Genomic DNA, 18,658 nt, shown 5'->3' on the forward strand with positions numbered 1-18,658 from the left:
CTGTCTATGACATCCATTATTTAGGGTCCCGCCGAGCGACTCTCATTTTCCAGCGGAATTTGAGAAGCCGTGTAGAACACTGTGAACAGCTGCTGCCTGAGCAGTAGTCTACCACTCTGCAAACAACTTATCTGAGATCAGCTTTACACTACATGTTTACTGGCTGAATGTATGCCTTTAAATATGCTGCATGATTTACATGGTAAAGGTTATAACTTCTGTATCCTACTTGGATATCTTGGTTAGTATTAATCTATGTTCCACACTACAATCTACTTACATCTGGTATTTGCCGTCAGATTACACTCAGTGAGAACTAGAATCAGACGTTTGGTATTAAAACAAATGAGATATTGTGTCACCAATGAGCGACAACAGAGTGGATCAGGATGTCCGTTTGAATAAAGGAGTTCCTTTATGAAGTGTGGGTTTTCTCAGTCATCCCGGTTCCCTGTATTGTTCCAGTAGAGTGGCTCCAGCACAGATCCATCCACACCACAAACACACTGTCTCGTGTGTCCCACAGTACTGACACCATTCTCCGGTTCCATCCGTCCTTCTCACCATTTCTCTCACTTTCTCTTCTCTGTATGGACATATTTATAGAGTGGTTTATGGATTCAGAGTTCAAGCTAGGCGTTGCAAAGCTACCAGTGATTTACAAAAGTTACTGGAATCTTCAGTAATTTTGCAAGTTAACAGAAAATCTGTGGCAATCTATCGTAACTTTGGTAATTTATACTTGAATTGTTTCATTATATGTTATTGATGTTATTTCTGTGTCCATATCGTCCATGAGTTTCTAGTAGATAGACCATATGGTCGAAGTAAAAATAGCCTAATTAATATAAAATAAAAAAGGCATCTAATCAACAATGGCATTATTTTCAAGGACCTCTGCAACTCTTCCAACTGGTGGCTTTTATCACACCTGGCACCAGTTGGACTCCAAAACATTGACAACAAATACATGTTGACATAGTAAAATAACTCAAATAGTTTCATGCTGAAACTCTCAATATAACTTGATGGTTTTTCTATTTAGGAGAATGTTTTACAGCTTTGTCATTCTATTTTCTGTTTTAAAATCATCTTATTTAAGTATTTCATATATTTGACTTGTGATAAGGCCGGAGAGAGGACCAGAGATAATTAGACACCTGAGATAACCTGAAGTACCCACAAGGGCCACTAGATGTCTTGTGACAGATTACATCAAATCCTTGAAAGATACCAATATAAACTTGGAAAGTTTACAGTAATATATACCCTGCCTTTGCAACCTTAGTTCTAGCCATCAAATATCTTTCACTGAGTTGGTTCCTGGTCTACGTCATGAGCAAGATTCCCGAGCCACCCATATGGAAAGAGATAGAAGAAGATGATGTGAGCTACAGGAGGAAGCAATGGGTTAATTTGAGAAAGAAAACAGAAACCACAACATCATGAGTAGAGAAAACCAAAGGTAGGAAAGGATCTCCAACATGCAAAGCCAAGAGTTGTTTTGTTGCGTGGGGGTTTGGAAGGTCCTAGACAAGTCACGTAGCAACACTGGTGATCAACCCCATCAACAACAAAACATATGATAACGTTGTTAACTAAGAAACGGGGGGAGGGGGGGACACAGGCTACAGCACAATCAATCGTTAAAAATCAAGTTAAAAAAACAGATCAGAATCAACACCCCATGACAAAGTTAAACCTGAAATATCCAAACTCTTAGAGTCTGCAGGAACATCCCTCATCCACCACTCCTGACCCCCCGTAAGGGAAGCACGCAGTTCAGCTGAAAACCACTTCATACTGAAACAAAGGCACGCACACCAATCTATGGACTATGGAAAACCGCAGCAGAAAAATGAAAATAAAAACAACTTCCATGCATCTAATCACCATTTCAGCTTGTTTGTGTGTGTCAGAGTATACTGGTAAGACGTTAGTGATCTGCCCAATGCAGACTCAGCTATTCATCCTGAAACCATCATGTCCCTCCATCAGATACAGTTTCTTAACCGTAAGCCAGCCTGTCAGATCAGAGAGAGATAGACATTGACAACTGGTGACATCACGTTTAGAATCAGAATTAGATTCACGCTTTAGAATCTAAGAATGGCACTCAGAGATGCACACAACACAAGACATAGTCCCGCCTCCACACTCAAAAGAGAATGAATGGGCGGGGTTTACAGTCACACCACTCTAGAGAAAGAAAACGTTACATTTTACAATCCAAGCTATTTTTTAAATGATGAAAATCACTAGATACTGCGGGTAAGAATAGAAACGGGCACATAGATCATTCAAAATGATCAGCTGTGAACAAAACAGGTGGTGTAACAGACATGATATTCTACAACTAGTTTAGGGTTGAAAAATTCTGGTAACTTTCCCAATGTCCCAATCTTCTAACTGGGATTTCTGGAGCATCTTGGGAAAGTTACGGTAGTTCTACAACCTTACACTAGTTGAACATTTTCTACCCTGTAAAAAGATGTTAATAAAAATAAAATACATGTTATTGTCACATACACTGGACAGATGCAGTGAAATACGTTGTTTTTATATGACACACTTCCAACAAGACAAGGAGTATCACTATGTCATAACATACCCATAAGGCCTCTGGATGAACGCTGGATGGATTTGAGGAACACCAAATGAGAAACCTGGAATAGGAACAAGTTGTTTTTAACTCTACTGTTATGTGTTCAATCTAAAGCTTGAACTATATACACATATGATAAATTCATTATAATCCCATTATAACAAATGTGATCAGTGCTTCCAATGTAACTGCTCAAGTACTTATAGATCAGGTAGATGGTAGAAAACAACAACATTTTAAACATTTGATGTCTGTAAAAATGGTGTCTGTAAAAATGGAGATTTAATCATAACCTATCTTCATTCACACCAGCTTCACTGTCTGTTCTGCTAGTCCCCCCCACTACAGTACACGTTGTCTAAATCCCATGTTACACATCTACCATTTTACACACCGTGTGTTAACACACTGTAAGCAGGTGGTTAGTTTGCTGGTTTTAGCAGCTCGTCATCGTTTGTACGCCACCTTGGTCGTCCAAGCTGTGAAATAAACGCGTGGCGCAGCCCTCCGCCAGCGTGTCCATCCCCTCACCTGGCTGCATGACCCTGGGCTTGGCCCCCAGGTAGGCCAGGTTCACATTGGCTTTCCGGCCGTCGATGATGGGGTTTGGGTCCTTGCAGGCTCGGTCCGCAGACGCCCGGTCTGCCATCGTCACCTGCGGGACGGAAAGGGAAGAATACAGAATAAATACATGTTTCCGTTGTCTGAATTGATCAGATGTTCACTCAGTGGGGAGGCAGGCTAAAGTTGGTCATTGAACTACAATTCATTTATAAGTATTGATCACGTCTCAATAAGAAAAGCATGAGGGTATTACAATCAGAATAAGGAAAAGTGTAGAGCAAAATGTTCCTTCATTAGTTGAAGGTAAAGACATGATTTATGACGCACAAGTCAGCAATTCTAGGATGATTCCATCACATCACCGTGGGCCTCGTGAGCCCAAGACACCACGCCTGAGCTTCAGCTGAATACTTAGCAGAACAGAACGGTGAGCCCATTCCGGAAGTGCAATTCATTGACCGTTCATAAATGGGCTTCAACATGGTGTGAATCAATAAGTAACATCAGACGCATTGTGGATAGGCTAATGATAGCCTTTTTCATTCAAGACATATTGGTGCTGGATACATTTTAGATTCTACCCATAATGTCTGCATTTAACAATATGACATAAACTAATTACGCAATCGATCGATCAATCAATCACAATGACATTCACATGTACATCTATAATACTTACGAATCCATAACCTCTGGATTTCCCCGTCTGTCTGTCCGTTATAACAACAGCCTCGTCGATATCACCGAACACTTCGAAGTATTTCCTGAGACTGGAGTCCGTGGTGTGGTATGGAAGACCTCCTACAAATATCTTTGTGTAGGTTGTGTCCTTCTGAGACGAGTGCATCATCATTTTTGCGGTATACGGTAGGCAACAATGTTTTATAGAGAATGTTTTGCAATCTCACAGAGATCAGTCAGCTCTGCGAAAGCACAGGTTATTTAGAACGATTAATTTAAGATAGGGTTCGTTGGAACTGAACAGACACTTGTTTGACGCGGATTTCCAATCGTTCCCAACTTCAGTTCAGTTTGACACTGCTTAATTTAGGAGAGGGATACCACTGCTGTCTAAGTCCGCTTCACCCAGCTGTCACGTCAAGGGGGCTGGGCCGTGAACACGCTCTCTCCTGGGCCCTCCCACTGTGGCATACGGGGTCACAGGCACCGACCAAACATGAACAGACCTCGATCATAGGATCGCGATACATTAGCTCATTTCAATACTGAACCCAAAATAACAACACGTCTGCCTGACATTGCTTTTGACTATTCCCACGTGTAAAACATTACTGTACTGTATTTGAAAAAAACTTTAATTTATTGATACCCCACTTGACATTTACTGTAAATCTATGAAATAATCTCCTCCAATCTAAAAACACTATGTAATGAATCTGAGCTCAGGGTCCTCTAATAGTTGAGTGTCAGATATCTGCATGTTGTTGATGTTGATCCACACACCGTAGCTCTACATGATGGTGAAGTAACAGACACCACTTGGCTTGACCCTGACACACAAAACACACCTGTTGTGTCACACCACGTTATGGGGTCAACATGGACAGCTGACTGACCCACAACAAGGCACTAGTCTCTCATGGCTCCAAATCAACCCTTCTCCCTACGCCCTAGCCCCTACTCCCTAGTCTCTCACGGCTCCAAATCAATCTACTCCCTAGCCCCTACTCCCTAGTCTCTCACGGCTCCAAATCAATCTACTCCCTAGCCCCTACTCCCTAGTCTCTCACGGCTCCAAATCAATCTACTCCCTAGCCCCTACTCCCTAGTCTCTCACGGCTCCAAATCAATCTACTCCCTAGCCCCTACTCCCTAGTCTCTCACCGGCTCCAAATCAACCCTTCTCCCTACGCCCTAGCCCCTACTCCCTAGTCTCTCACGGCTCCAAATCAATCTACTCCCTAGCCCCTACTCCCTAGTCTCTCACCGGCTCCAAATCAACCCTACTCCCTAGCCACTAGTTTCTCACCAGCTCCAAGTCAACTCGACTCCCTACTCCCTAGCCACTAGTCTCTGACCAGCTCCAAATCAACCCCACGCCCTAGCCCCTACTCCCTATCCCCTACTCCCTAGGCACTAGTCTCTCACCAGCTCCAAGTCAACCCTACACCCTAGCCACTAGTCTCTCACCAGCTCCAAATCAACCCCACGCCCTAGCCCCTACTCCCTATCCCCTACTCCCTAGGCACTAGTCTCTCACCAGCTCCAAATCAACCCCACGCCCTAGCCCCTACTCCCTATCCCCTACTCCCTAGGCACTAGTCTTTAAAACACACAGGTGTAAATCTGAAATGACTGGTAAAGGTAAAAGCAATATGCCAAAATTCCACCAGCATGTTGGTGAAGCCATTACCATATTGCTTAAACCTATCAGGCATTTTCAAATCCACCTTAGTTACTATCAGAATATGTGAGCGGAGAGGCGCTGGAGTGGGGCGAGGAGCGTACCCAATTTAACTGGAGTGGGGCGAGGAGCATACCCAATTTAACTGGAGTGGGGCGAGGAGCGTACCCAATTTAACTGGAGTGGGGCGAGGAGCGTACCCAATTTAACTGGAGTGGGGCGAGGAGCGTACCCAATTTAACTGGAGTGGGGCGAGGAGCGTACCCAATTTAACTGGAGTGGGGCGAGGAGCGTGCCCAATTTAACTGGAGTGGGGCGAGGAGCGTACCCAATTTAACTGGAGTGGGGCGAGGAGCGTACCCAATTTAACTGGAGTGGGGCGAGGAGCGTACCCAATTTAACTGGAGTGGGGCGAGGAGCGTACCCAATTTAACTGGAGTGGGGCGAGGAGCGTACCCAATTTAACTGGAATGCTGAGCGAATTTCGGCTTTTCTCCCGCTCCAGTAACGCTCACTTCACCAGCTCAGGGCAGGCCCCGCCCAGCATGCATTGGTGGTCTTCTTGTGTGCTGCTATATCCCCTTTCTTTAGCTACTGTCATTGAGTTCGCTAAAGAAACTGATCAAACACACAGGTGCAAAACCAAGGTGACGTACAGAGGGACTGTGGTGATATAATGTCCCGAAAGCCGGATGGTGTACTTACTACGTGCACATGCTAACAGAAAGGAATGAGATGGGGAGCTAATGAAGTGTGTCATTGTAGCAAAGTATCTATAAACAAAACATCTGAGCTCTTAAAAGTTTCCTTCATTTTTGTTCTATTATCTATACAAAAGGCCATCATTGATTTTGGACCAATAGGCCTGGCATATTCCAAATTTCAAGGAGCTTTCCGTTATGATTGGGTTATTTTGCCTATAAACCTTTAGGCCTATACCTATAAATACTTAAAAAAAACTCTGCATCCCTGCCCAGCCTGGCAAGAGTGGCCAAATGGTGTTGAGCATCCCCAGGGGCTCTGAAAGAGCGGAGAGGATATTCTCCGCTGCTGGTCTGCTCTTCAGGCTCCACTCGGGCCAAACTGGTGTTTCCAAAAATTGATTCAAAGGCTGTGGCTAATGGCTTTTAAGGCATTTTCGTTTAATTTTTATTTCATTCTAAGTAAGTCACAGCCTATATGCGCAATTTATAGACTGTAATAATTTAATACAACCAAATGTTGTTTAAATGCTGAGCTCTTAATGTTCCCTCACTCTCTACCAGCCTAGTGTCGCACTCGCAAATGCTTCACAATGTCTTTCTTTGTAGGCCATAGGTTTGAAATAATTTAAATTATATAGCCTAAATAATTAATTGTTGTTCCTTCTTAGGCTCCCTGTCAGGCTCCTGACCTATTTACAACCTATTTACAGTGTTTATACTGTATGCTGTTTACTATAACATTTTGAAATGATTAGCGCTTCTTATATTCACCCTTTCATTTTTATTCAAATAAGTTTAATTCAAATCATATGGTTTTCAATACTTCAAAACCAAATGGTAGGTCCAGGTAGTCACAAATAGATGGGTGTTGGTTAAAAGGTGATTTTAATGAATGGAGCGAAGGTGGAGCGGCAGTTTCGACTTCCCCTGTGAATGTCGAGCGGTTGGAAACGACGTGGAGCGCTGGAGCGGCATCACTCCGCTCAACGCCGCTCAAATACTCTGGTTACTGTGGACTAGTGCAAGGGTAGGGAACCCTGTTCCTGTAGTGCAGCAGGTCATGTAGGATTTTGTTCCAATTAGGCACCACACATCACACCTGACCAACTGAGCGAATTGATCAGTTCAATGATTGCCTAAATTCAACAAACTTGGTCTTTCAGGTCAGTTAAATAAAAAAAACATGAAGCTCCTGCTGCACCCCAGGACCATGGTTGTCTTCCCCTGGACCAGAAGCTTGGGGTCAATTTGGAATTGGAGCAACAGAGAAGCAGCTGAAGAATTGGTCTGAAACTCTCTCTTTGGAGTGACCAGACAGCCAGCCAGGCGGCCAGCCAGCCGGCCAGCCAGCCAGCCAGACACTATTGTGATAAGGTGCTGGATCTGTGGCTGTGGCAGGCAGGATCGCCTTACAAAACCAAGCCACAGACGGAGTCCCTGTAAATCTAGCAGTCAAAAGCAGCTATCCAGACAGCATTGTCCCCAGCACAGCCATTTGGGATACATCCCAAATGGCACCCTAGTCTTGTGGCCAAGTTGTGCACTATATAGGGAATAGGTTGCCATTTGGGGCAAAGTCCTCTTCATGTAGAGCTGAGCTCACAAAAAAACACCTGTGTTGACAACTCAGTCTGTCATCCATAGGTCTATGTACAGCTGTCAAACAGGATAGTGTCTGTCATCCATAGGTCTATGTACAGCTGTCAAACAGGATAGTGTCTTTCACAGGATAGTGTCTTTCACAGGATAGTGTCTGTCACAGGATAGTGTCTGTCACAGGATAGTGTCTTTCACAGGATAGTGTCTTTCACAGGATAGTGTCTTTCACAGGATAGTGTCTTTCACAGGATAGTGTCTGTCACAGGATAGTGTCTTTCACAGGATAGTGTCTTTCACAGGATAGTGTCTTTCACAGGATAGTGTCTTTCACAGGATAGTGTCTGTCACAGGATAGTGTCTTTCACAGGATAGTGTCTTTCACAGGATAGTGTCTTTCACAGGATAGTGTCTTTCACAGGATAGTGTCTGTCACAGGATAGTGTCTGTCACAGGATAGTGTCTGTCACAGGATAGTGTCTTTCACAGGATAGTGTCTGTCACAGGAGTGTCTTTCACAGGATAGTGTCTGTCACAGGATAGTGTCTTTCACAGGATAGTGTCTGTCACAGGATAGTGTCTGTCACAGGATAGTGTCTTTCACAGGATAGTGTCTGTCACAGGAGTGTCTGTCACAGGATAGTGTCTGTCACAGGAGTGTCTGTCACAGGATAGTGTCTGTCACAGGATAGTGTCTTTCACAGGATAGTGTCTTTCACAGGATAGTGTCTTTCACAGGATAGTGTCTGTCACAGGATAGTGTCTGTCACAGGAGTGTCTGTCACAGGATAGTGTCTTTCACAGGAGAGTGTCTTTCACAGGATAGTGTCTTTCACAGGATAGTGTCTGTCACAGGATAGTGTCTGTCACAGGATAGTGTCTTTCACAGGATAGTGTCTGTCACAGGAGTGTCTGTCACAGGATAGTGTCTGTCACAGGATAGTGTCTGTCACAGGATAGTGTCTGTCACAGGATAGTGTCTTTCACAGGATAGTGTCTGTCACAGGATAGTGTCTTTCACAGGATAGTGTCTGTCACAGGATAGTGTCTTTCACAGGATAGTGTCTTTCACAGGATAGTGTCTGTCACAGGAGTGTCTGTCACAGGATAGTGTCTGTCACAGGATAGTGTCTTTCACAGGATAGTGTCTGTCACAGGATAGTGTCTGTCACAGGATAGTGTCTTTCACAGGATAGTGTCTGTCACAGGAGTGTCTTTCACAGGATAGTGTCTGTCACAGGATAGTGTCTTTCACAGGATAGTGTCTGTCACAGGATAGTGTCTGTCACAGGATAGTGTCTTTCACAGGATAGTGTCTGTCACAGGAGTGTCTGTCACAGGATAGTGTCTGTCACAGGAGTGTCTTTCACAGGATAGTGTCTGTCACAGGATAGTGTCTGTCACAGGATAGTGTCTGTCACAGGATAGTGTCTTTCACAGGATAGTGTCTGTCACAGGATAGTGTCTGTCACAGGATAGTGTCTTTCACAGGATAGTGTCTGTCACAGGATCGTGTCTGTCACAGGATAGTGTCTTTCACAGGATAGTGTCTGTCACAGGATCGTGTCTGTCACAGGATAGTGTCTTTCACAGGATAGTGTCTGGCACAGGATAGTGTCTGTCACAGGATCGTGTCTGTCACAGGATAGTGTCTGTCACAGGATAGTGTCTTTCACAGGATAGTGTCTGTCACAGGATAGTGTCTGTCACAGGATAGTGTCTGTCACAGGATAGTGTCTTTCACAGGATAGTGTCTGTCACAGGATAGTGTCTGTCACAGGATAGTGTCTTTCACAGGATAGTGTCTGTCACAGGATCGTGTCTGTCACAGGATAGTGTCTTTCACAGGATAGTGTCTGGCACAGGATAGTGTCTGTCACAGGATAGTGTCTGTCACAGGATAGTGTCTGTCACAGGATAGTGTCTTTCACAGGATAGTGTCTGTCACAGGATAGTGTCTGTCACAGGATAGTGTCTGTCACAGGATAGTGTCTGTCACAGGATAGTGTCTGTCACAGGATAGTGTCTTTCACAGGATAGTGTCTGTCACAGGATAGTGTCTGTCACAGGATAGTGTCTGTCACAGGATAGTGTCTGTCACAGGATAGTGTCTGTCACAGGATAGTGTCTGTCACAGGATAGTGTCTGTCCAGAAGAGGCGACCCGTCATTCAGGGCTGTTTAGCTAAAAAAAATATGTTTTTTTGTTGTTGTTGCCTATTTTGCATGTTATTTTGGCATTAATACACGTAACATGAAACCGCATACAAACATTGTCTCTTTTTTGTTTTCTTGAGTAAAGCAGCTCAAAAATGCAGGTATTTCAACCTCGTTCAGTGTTTTCTGTGGTGGTGGAAAATACAGAACGGAGGGGTTGGTAATGTTCTCTAGTTGCGACGTGATTGGCTCAGTGTTCTGTCACTCCTGGAGACACTTGGTCACGTCAAAATCTATAGAGAAAGCTTGAAAATTCAAGCCTCTTGGGTGCTGCCATAGAGTTACATTAGAAGTGCCCATCCAAGAAGACTCAATTGGCCACAGATAAAATTATGTCAAATCACATTATATCTACCATAGCTTTGATTAGACTGATCATGTCAACATCATACTTTCAAAATCTTTGCTAGCAAGCTAGACAAGGAGTCATCATCATGAATCAAGTCGACAATCTACTGGCAAATCCTTTTCAATCCTTGTCATATGAAGAGAAATTATAGATAAAACGTATCGGTGCTCATCGGCCATTGGACATAAACATTACACAACAAGTTGGAAATTTCAAATTCAACAACGAGTGGTTTGAAAGGAATCAGCGGCTAACTGCAAGTGCTGCAGAGCAATAACTAGCCTGCTATTCAGTGGAGAGGGTGTGTGGTCCAAGTCTGGGTTTAAGGGTCTCTTTTCCAAGCTTAAAATGTTAAACATTCACATGCAACACCATGGGCCAGAAAATATTGAATACATTGGCCAAAGCCTTCAATTCAGCATGACTTCTGCCGCATTGAAAACAACTGGAAACTCAGAACTGGGAAATCTCAGACTTCAGTGAGTTCAACACAACTGGGAACTCAGAACTGGGAAATCTCAGTCTTCAGTGAGTTCAACACAACTGGGAACTCTGAAAAAAACGAGTTCTGACTGGGAAAATACGTTTTGAGTGGTTATCCACTCCGGGAACTTGGGCCTCTTTCTAGAGTTACGACCTGAAGATCACTGACTTCATGACTCTACCTTGTTTTTTTTGAGTCCCCAGTTGTCTTGACAGCACCATAAATCCAGAGAATAGCAGACTTTGATGAAAAAGTTTGATGAGAAAATTTACCCACAAGAAGGACCACCTTCCGTTCAAGTGAGCACAGCACAACAAGGTGAGTCCAAGAACGTCTTGTATACTGCTGCATAAATGATGTAATATGCCAGGGTGTCACGACTTCCTCCGAAGACGGCTCCCCTCCTTGTTCGGGCGGTGTTCGGCAGTCGACGTCACCGGCCTTCTAGCCATCGCCGCTCCATTTTTCATTGATCCATTTGTTTTGTCTTGTTCCCCGCACACCTGGTTTACATCCCCTAATCAACTGCATATCTTCCTCTGTTTCCCCCCATGTCTTTGTGTGGGATTGCTTTGGTACGTGTTGTGTATTGACGCGCCTAGCTGTTTTTTCTCCGGGTACTATGTTTCAAACCGGGGTATGTTTATTAATTGTTAAACATTTTTGCTTATTTGTGACTTTGTCGCGCTTTGCACTTTTGCCTTTGGATGGAGGTTTGTTGGATACTGTTGAATCCGTCTGTTGTTTGCTTCTGCCAAATAAAGTGTGTCCCTGATCACAACTCTCTGCTCTCCTGCACCTGACTTCAACACCAGTAGATCACAACTCTCTGCTCTCCTGCACCTGACTTCAACACCAGTAGATCACAACTCTCTGCTCTCCTGCACCTGACTTCAAGCACAAGCATTTCGCTACACTCGCATTAACATCTGCTAACCATGTGTATGTGACAAATAAAAATTGATTTGTTCCGAATTCTGTCGCTGTACATTTCAAAAGTGATAAACAGTTATATTGACTACGTCTGTCCTAGCTCTCTCACTAATGTCTTAATCAAAATTACAGATTGCCTCTTATCTGCTCGTCGGCCCCTTATGCCATAGTTTGTACATCTCAGTTGTCAGTAGAAACCACATTTGTTTAAACAAGTCAGCCATATCAGCTATGTTTTTTTAAAGGGCAGTAAATGAGGCTGAATGAACTGTTTCGCTGCCAGACAAGGATCCCCTGATAACCAGGTGTAGCAGTGGTAAGGATTCACTCCATGGTGTTGAAAAGAAAGCTCTGCTGTTGGGACAGCTTTATGGAGGCCCTAACAGTTTGTGGGCACCGTTTGTCACCGTTATAGTGCAATTCATGTATTGTGCTGTGTTGTGTACTGGTTTTGCTGGCATGCATCCCACATTTGTTTTGGGATTTTTCCCCATCAAGATTTACATGCTAAAATCGCCACGGCTGTCCTGCAACCTCTAACTCAGTCTCTTCTCTGGGTCACCGTGGAGAGCACTACCTCTAACTCAATCTCTTCTCTGGGTCACTGTGGAGAGCACTACCTCTAACTCAATCTCTTCTCTGGGTCACCGTGGAGAGCACTACCTCTAACTCAGTCTCTTCTCTGGGTCACTGTGGAGAGCACTACCTCTAACTCAATCTCTTCTCTGGGTCACTGTGGAGAGCACTACCTCTAACTCAATCTCTTCTCTGGGTCACCGTGGAGAGCACTACCTCTAACTCAGTCTCTTCTCTGGGTCACTGTGGAGAGCACTACCTCTAACTCAATCTCTTCTCTGGGTCACTGTGGAGAGCACTACCTCTAACTCAATCTCTTCTCTGGGTCACTGTGGAGAGCACTACCTCTAACTCAATCTCTTCTCTGGGTCACTGTGGAGAGCACTACCTCTAACTCAATCTCTTCTCTGGGTCACCGTGGAGAGCACTACCTCTAACTCAGTCTCTTCTCTGGGTCACTGTGGAGAGCACTACCTCTAACTCAGTCTCTTCTCTGGGTCACTGTGGAGAGCACTACCTCTAACTCAATCTCTTCTCTAGGTCACTGTGTAGAGAACTACCTCTAACTCAGTCTCTTCTCTGGGTCACTGTGTAGAGAACTACCTCTAACTCAGTCTCTTCTCTGGGTCACTGGAGAGCACTACCTCTAACTCAAGTCTCTTTTCTGGGTCACTGTGGAGAGCACTACCTCTAACTCAGTCTCTTCTCTGGGTCACTGTGGAGAGCACTACCTCTCACTCAGTCTCTTCTCTGGGTCACCGTGGAGAGCACTACCTCTAACTCAGTCTCTTCTCTGGGTCACTGTGGAGAGCACTACCTCTAACTCAGTCTCTTTTCTGGGTCACTGTGGAGAGCACTACCTCTAACTCAATCTCTTCTCTGGGTCACTGGAGAGCACTACCTCTAACTCAGTCTCTTCTCTGGGTCACTGGAGAGCACTACCTCTAACTCAGTCTCTTCTCTGGGTCACTGGAGAGCACTACTTCTAACTCAGTCTCTTCTCTGGGTCACTGGAGAGCACTACCTCTAACTCAGTCTCTTCTCTGGGTCACCGTGGAGAGCACTACCTCTAACTCAGTCTCTTCTCTGGGTCACTGGAGAGCACTACCTCTAACTCAGTCTCTTCTCTGGGTCACTGGAGAGCACTATCTCTAACTCAGTCTCTTCTCTGGGTCACTGTGGAGAGCACTACCTCTAACTCAGTCTCTTCTCTGGGTCACTGTGGAGAGCACTACCTCTAACTCAGTCTCTTCTCTGGGTCACCGTGGAGAGCACTACCTCTAACTCAGTCTCTTCTCTGGGTCACTGTGGAGAGCACTACCTCTAACTCAGTCTCTTCTCTGGGTCACTGGAGAGCACTACCTCTAACTCAGTCTCTTCTCTGGGTCACCGTGGAGAGCACTACCTCTAACTCAGTCTCTTCTCTGGGTCACTGTGGAGAGCACTACCTCTAACTCAGTCTCTTCTCTGGGTCACTGGAGAGCACTACCTCTAACTCAGTCTCTTCTCTGGGTCACCGTGGAGAGCACTACCTCTAACTCAGTCTCTTCTCTGGGTCACTGGAGAGCACTACCTCTAACTCAGTCTCTTCTCTGGGTCACTGGAGAGCACTACCTCTAACTCAGTCTCTTCTCTGGGTCACCGTGGAGAGCACTACCTCTAACTCAGTCTCTTCTCTGGGTCACTGTGGAGAGCACTACCTCTAACTCAGTCTCTTCTCTGGGTCACTGTGGAGAGCACTACCTCTAACTCAGTCTCTTCTCTGGGTCACTGTGGAGAGCACTACCTCTAACTCAGTCTCTTCTCTGGGTCACTGTGGAGAGCACTACCTCTAACTCAGTCTCTTCTCTGGGTCACTGGAGAGCACTACCTCTAACTCAGTCTCTTCTCTGGGTCACCGTGGAGAGCACTACCTCTAACTCAGTCTCTTCTCTGGGTCACTGGAGAGCACTACCTCTAACTCAGATGGTTAACTAGCACCACCTAGTGAAACCACTCTTAAAACACAACCTTTGAAAATAATATTTCACCAATGATACAGCATTTCAACTATGAAGCTTACAGTAATATACTGAACACAAATATAAACACAACTTCAACGATTTTACTGAGTTACAGTTCATATAAGGAAAACAGTCAATTTCAATAAATTCATTAGGCCCTTAAATATGGATTTCATATGACTGGGCAGGGGAGCAGCCATGGGGGGCCTGGGAGGGCATAGGCCCACTGACTTGGGAGCCAGGCCCAGCCAATCAGAATTTGTTTCCCCCCACAAAAGGGCATTATTACAGACAGAAATACTCCTCTGGTATTCAGACAACAGCACAGGTGAAGAGGCAGGATGTGGAGGTCCTGGGTTGGCGTGGTTACACGTGGTCTGAGGTGAAGAAGCAGGATGTGGAGGTCCTGGGTTGGTGTGGTTACACGTGGTCTGAGGTGAAGAAGCAGGATGTGGAGGTCCTGGGTTGGCGTGGTTACACGTGGTCTGAGGTGAAGAAGCAGGATGTGGAGGTCTCCTGGTTTGGCGTGGTTACACGTGGTCTGAGGTGAAGAAGCAGGATGTGGAGGTCCTGGGTTGGCATGGTTACACGTGGTCTGAGGTGAAGAAGCAGGATGTGGAGGTCTCCTGGTTTGGCGTGGTTACACATGGTTTGAGGTGAAGAAGCAGGATGTGGAGGTCCTGGGTTGGCGTGGTTACACGTGGTCTGAGGTGAAGAAGCAGGATGTGGAGGTCCTGGGTTGGCGTGGTTACACGTGGTCTGAGGTGAAGAAGCAGGATGTGGAGGTCCTGGGTTGGCATGGTTACACGTGGTCTGAGGTGAAGAAGCAGGATGTGGAGGTCTCCTGGTTTGGCGTGGTTACACGTGGTCTGAGGTGAAGAAGCAGGATGTGGAGGTCCTGGGTTGGCATGGTTACACGTGGTCTGAGGTGAAGAAGCAGGATGTGGAGGTCCTGGGTTGGCGTGGTTACACGTGGTCTGAGGTGAAGAGGCAGGATGTGGAGGTCTCCTGGGTTGGCGTGGTTACACGTGGTCTGAGGTGAAGAAGCAGGATGTGGAGGTCCTGGGTTGGCGTGGTTACACGTTGTCTGAGGTGAAGAAGCAGGATGTGGAGGTCCTGGGTTGGCATGGTTACACGTGGTCTGAGGTGAAGAAGCTGGATGTGGAGGTCCTGGGTTGGCGTGGTTACACGTTGTCTGAGGTGAAGAAGCAGGATGTGGAGGTCTCCTGGTTTGGCGTGGTTACACGTGGTCTGAGGTGAAGAAGCAGGATGTGGAGGTCTTGGGTTGGCGTGGTTACACGTGGTCTGAGGTGAAGAAGCAGGATGTGGAGGTCCTGGGTTGGCGTGGTTACACGTGGTCTGAGGTTGTGAGGCCAGTTGGACGTAATACTCTAAAATGACATTGGAGATGGCTTATGGTAGAGAAATTAACATTAAATTGTCTGGCAACAGCTCTGGTGGACAATCCTGCAGTCAGCATGCCAAATGCACACTCCCTCAAAACTTGAGACATCTGTAACATTGTGTTGTTTGACAAACTGCACAAGGTGCACCTGTGTACTGATCATGCTGTTCAATCAGCTTCTTGATATGCCACACCTGTCAGGTGGATGGATTATCTTGGCAAAGGTGAAATGCTCACCAGCAGGGATGTAAACAAATTTGTGCCCAAAATTGGAGAGAAATAAGCTTTTTGTGTGTATGGAAAAAGTCTGTGATCTTTTATTTCAGCTCATGGAACATGGGACCAACACTTTACACGTTGCGTTTATATTTTTGTTCCGTATAATTATTCCTACTCGACACCTTGAATTACACTCAAACACTTCAACGAGACTATAATCAGGAAGAAATAGTTGCACAAGTCTTAATAAATACCTGCATTGACTCAATTGATTGAATGCAAATAAGAAGCGACACACACACACACAACAAGTGTTTAGATTGTAAACGTTCTGTATTCTAGAACATCTTTGTACCAATTAAAACAGTTTGTTGAGATACATTATAAATACAATTCTGTACATTATAATATTGCAAATAATACTATGTTCAAATACATTTATATGTACAACTCCTCATTAGGGAGAGCAGCTTTGATCTTGTCTTTAAAGTAAGGTCTTGGGTTTCTTTTCTTATTTACTTGAAATTACAGCATTTTAAAATGATATTTCTCTCTACCACAGTTAGCCACAACTAGCTCTGGTCCAGGGCGTTAGCGAGGAATGCACTAACCCCCTGGACCAAAGCTAGCCACATCCACAGCTCCAATAAAATACAAAATGTCAGAGACATGGTTGATCATTCAGGTTATAAAACTATTTGACATCATCTCTCTCCTCCCATTTCCTCATAGTGTCCATCCCTGTTCATACACCTCATCTCCCTGTGAAACAAACTCAATTCATTTGTTGACATGAGTACCTCTAAAAAAATAATTAAATGTTACTCATTAGTCAAATTAACATAGAAACTGCTGTCAGAGCAAATCACTGTAGGCTTCGGTAGGCTTCATCGTTACTCATTCAACCTAACAGTAACAGTCCAGGGGATTGGAGGAGGGCATTCAACCTAACAGTAACAGTCCAGGGGATTGGAGGAGGGCATTCAACCTAACAGTAACAGTCCAGGGGATTGGTGGAGGGCATTCAACCTAACAGTAACAGTCCAGGGGATTGGTGGAGGGCATTCAACCTAACAGTAACAGTCCAGGGGATTGGTGGAGGGCATTCAACCTAACAGTAACAGTCCAGGGGATTGGTGGAGGGCATTCAACCTAACAGTAACAGTCCAGTGGATTGGTGGAGGGCATTCAACCTAACAGTAACAGTCCAGGGGATTGGAGGAGGGCATTCAACCTAACAGTAACAGTCCAGTGGATTGGTGGAGGGCATTCAACCTAACAGTAACAGTCCAGGGGATTGGAGGAGGGCATTCAACCTAACAGTAACAGTCCAGTGGATTGGTGGAGGGCATTCAACCTAACAGTAATAGTCCAGGGGATTGGAGGAGGGCATTCAACCTAACAGTAACAGTCCAGGGGATTGGTGGAGGGCATTCAACCTAACAGTAACAGTCCAGGGGATTGGAGGAGGGCATTCAACCTAACAGTAACAGTCCAGGGATTGGAGGAGGGCATTCAACCTAACAGTAACAGTCCAGTGGATTGGTGGAGGGCATTGTAAATGCCTGTGAGCTTCAGGTCATAATGCATCAGGCCAGCCAGCCTTCAGTCAGGCCCAGTCTAGACTCAGTTTCCACCCCCTTGAGAGGCACAATGCATTATAGTACACACTGAGTATACAAAACATTAAGAACACTTTACTAATATTGAGTTGCACCTCCTTTTGCCCTCAGAACAGCCTAAATTCTCAGGGCATGAACTCTACAAGGTGTCCAAAGCGTTCCACAGGGATGCTGGCCCATGTTGACTCTACAAGGTGTCCAAAGCGTTCCACAGGGATGCTGGCCCATGTTGACTCTACAAGGTGTCCAAAGCGTTCCACAGGGATGCTGGCCCATGTTGACTCCAATGCTTCCCACAGTTGTGTCCAGTTGGCTGGATGTCCTTTGGGTGGTGGAAAATACTTGATTGACACAGGAAACTGTTGCGTGTGAAAAACCCAGCAGCGTTGCAGTTCTTGACACAAACCGGTACCCCTGGCACCTACTACCATATCCCGTTCAAAGGCACTTCAATCTTTTGTCACCCTCTGAATGGCTCACATACACAATCCATGTCTCAGGGCTTAAACATCCTTCTTTAACCCGTCTCCTCCCCTTCATCTACACTGATTGAAGTGGATTTAACAATTGACATCAATAAGGGATCATAGCTGTCACCTGGATTCACCTGGTCAGTCTATCTCATGGAAAGAGCAGGTGTTCTTAATGTTTTGTATACTCAGTGAAGTAATCCTCACAACCGGGATCCTATTCATTCGTGTACATACAGCAGAGCACAACGTTCTGCAACGGAAAATGTTTCGCAAAACAAAAACAGCGAGTTTCTTATTGGAGGAGTTCATGTATTCCTTCCCCTTTTCAGTCTGTTTTCTTCCATTTGTGCCTAGTGAATACGACCCAGAAGAAGCCTAGTCGCTTAATTCAGATATTTGACACAGCATAGATCCAACATGGACACCTCCGTTTCCATCCCCTTGAGAGGCACAATGTAGGACAGTGGAGAAACTGAGGAGGACTCGTGGCCTAGGCACTGTTTACATTAGACACACATATCACATGTAGACATGTACGCACGCA

At 45.2% G+C, this 18,658-nt stretch overlaps 1 protein-coding gene and 1 long non-coding RNA gene across 2 annotated transcripts; both read right to left on the reverse strand.

The window, feature by feature from the left end:
• Positions 1–2,611: 2,611 nt before the first annotated feature.
• Positions 2,612–4,200, reverse strand: LOC135531454 (RNA-binding protein 24-like; the record flags this gene model as incomplete). Its single annotated transcript, XM_064959493.1, has 3 exons — positions 3,849–4,200; positions 3,071–3,260; positions 2,612–2,666 (listed from the first exon to the last, which is right to left on the reverse strand). Coding segments are annotated over exons 1-3 (419 nt in total), but the record flags the coding sequence as incomplete, so codon positions are not given.
• Positions 4,201–16,333: 12,133 nt separating this feature from the next.
• Positions 16,334–18,657, reverse strand: LOC135531455 (uncharacterized). Its single transcript, XR_010454005.1, has 2 exons — positions 17,540–18,657; positions 16,334–17,499 (listed from the first exon to the last, which is right to left on the reverse strand). It is a non-coding gene; the product is annotated as an uncharacterized LOC135531455 (long non-coding RNA).
• Between the last annotated feature and the right edge of the window lies 1 nt (position 18,658).

This window comes from Oncorhynchus masou, unplaced genomic scaffold, assembly GCF_036934945.1.
Source record: "Oncorhynchus masou masou isolate Uvic2021 unplaced genomic scaffold, UVic_Omas_1.1 unplaced_scaffold_1593, whole genome shotgun sequence".
Taxonomy (NCBI): Eukaryota; Metazoa; Chordata; class Actinopteri; order Salmoniformes; family Salmonidae; genus Oncorhynchus; species Oncorhynchus masou.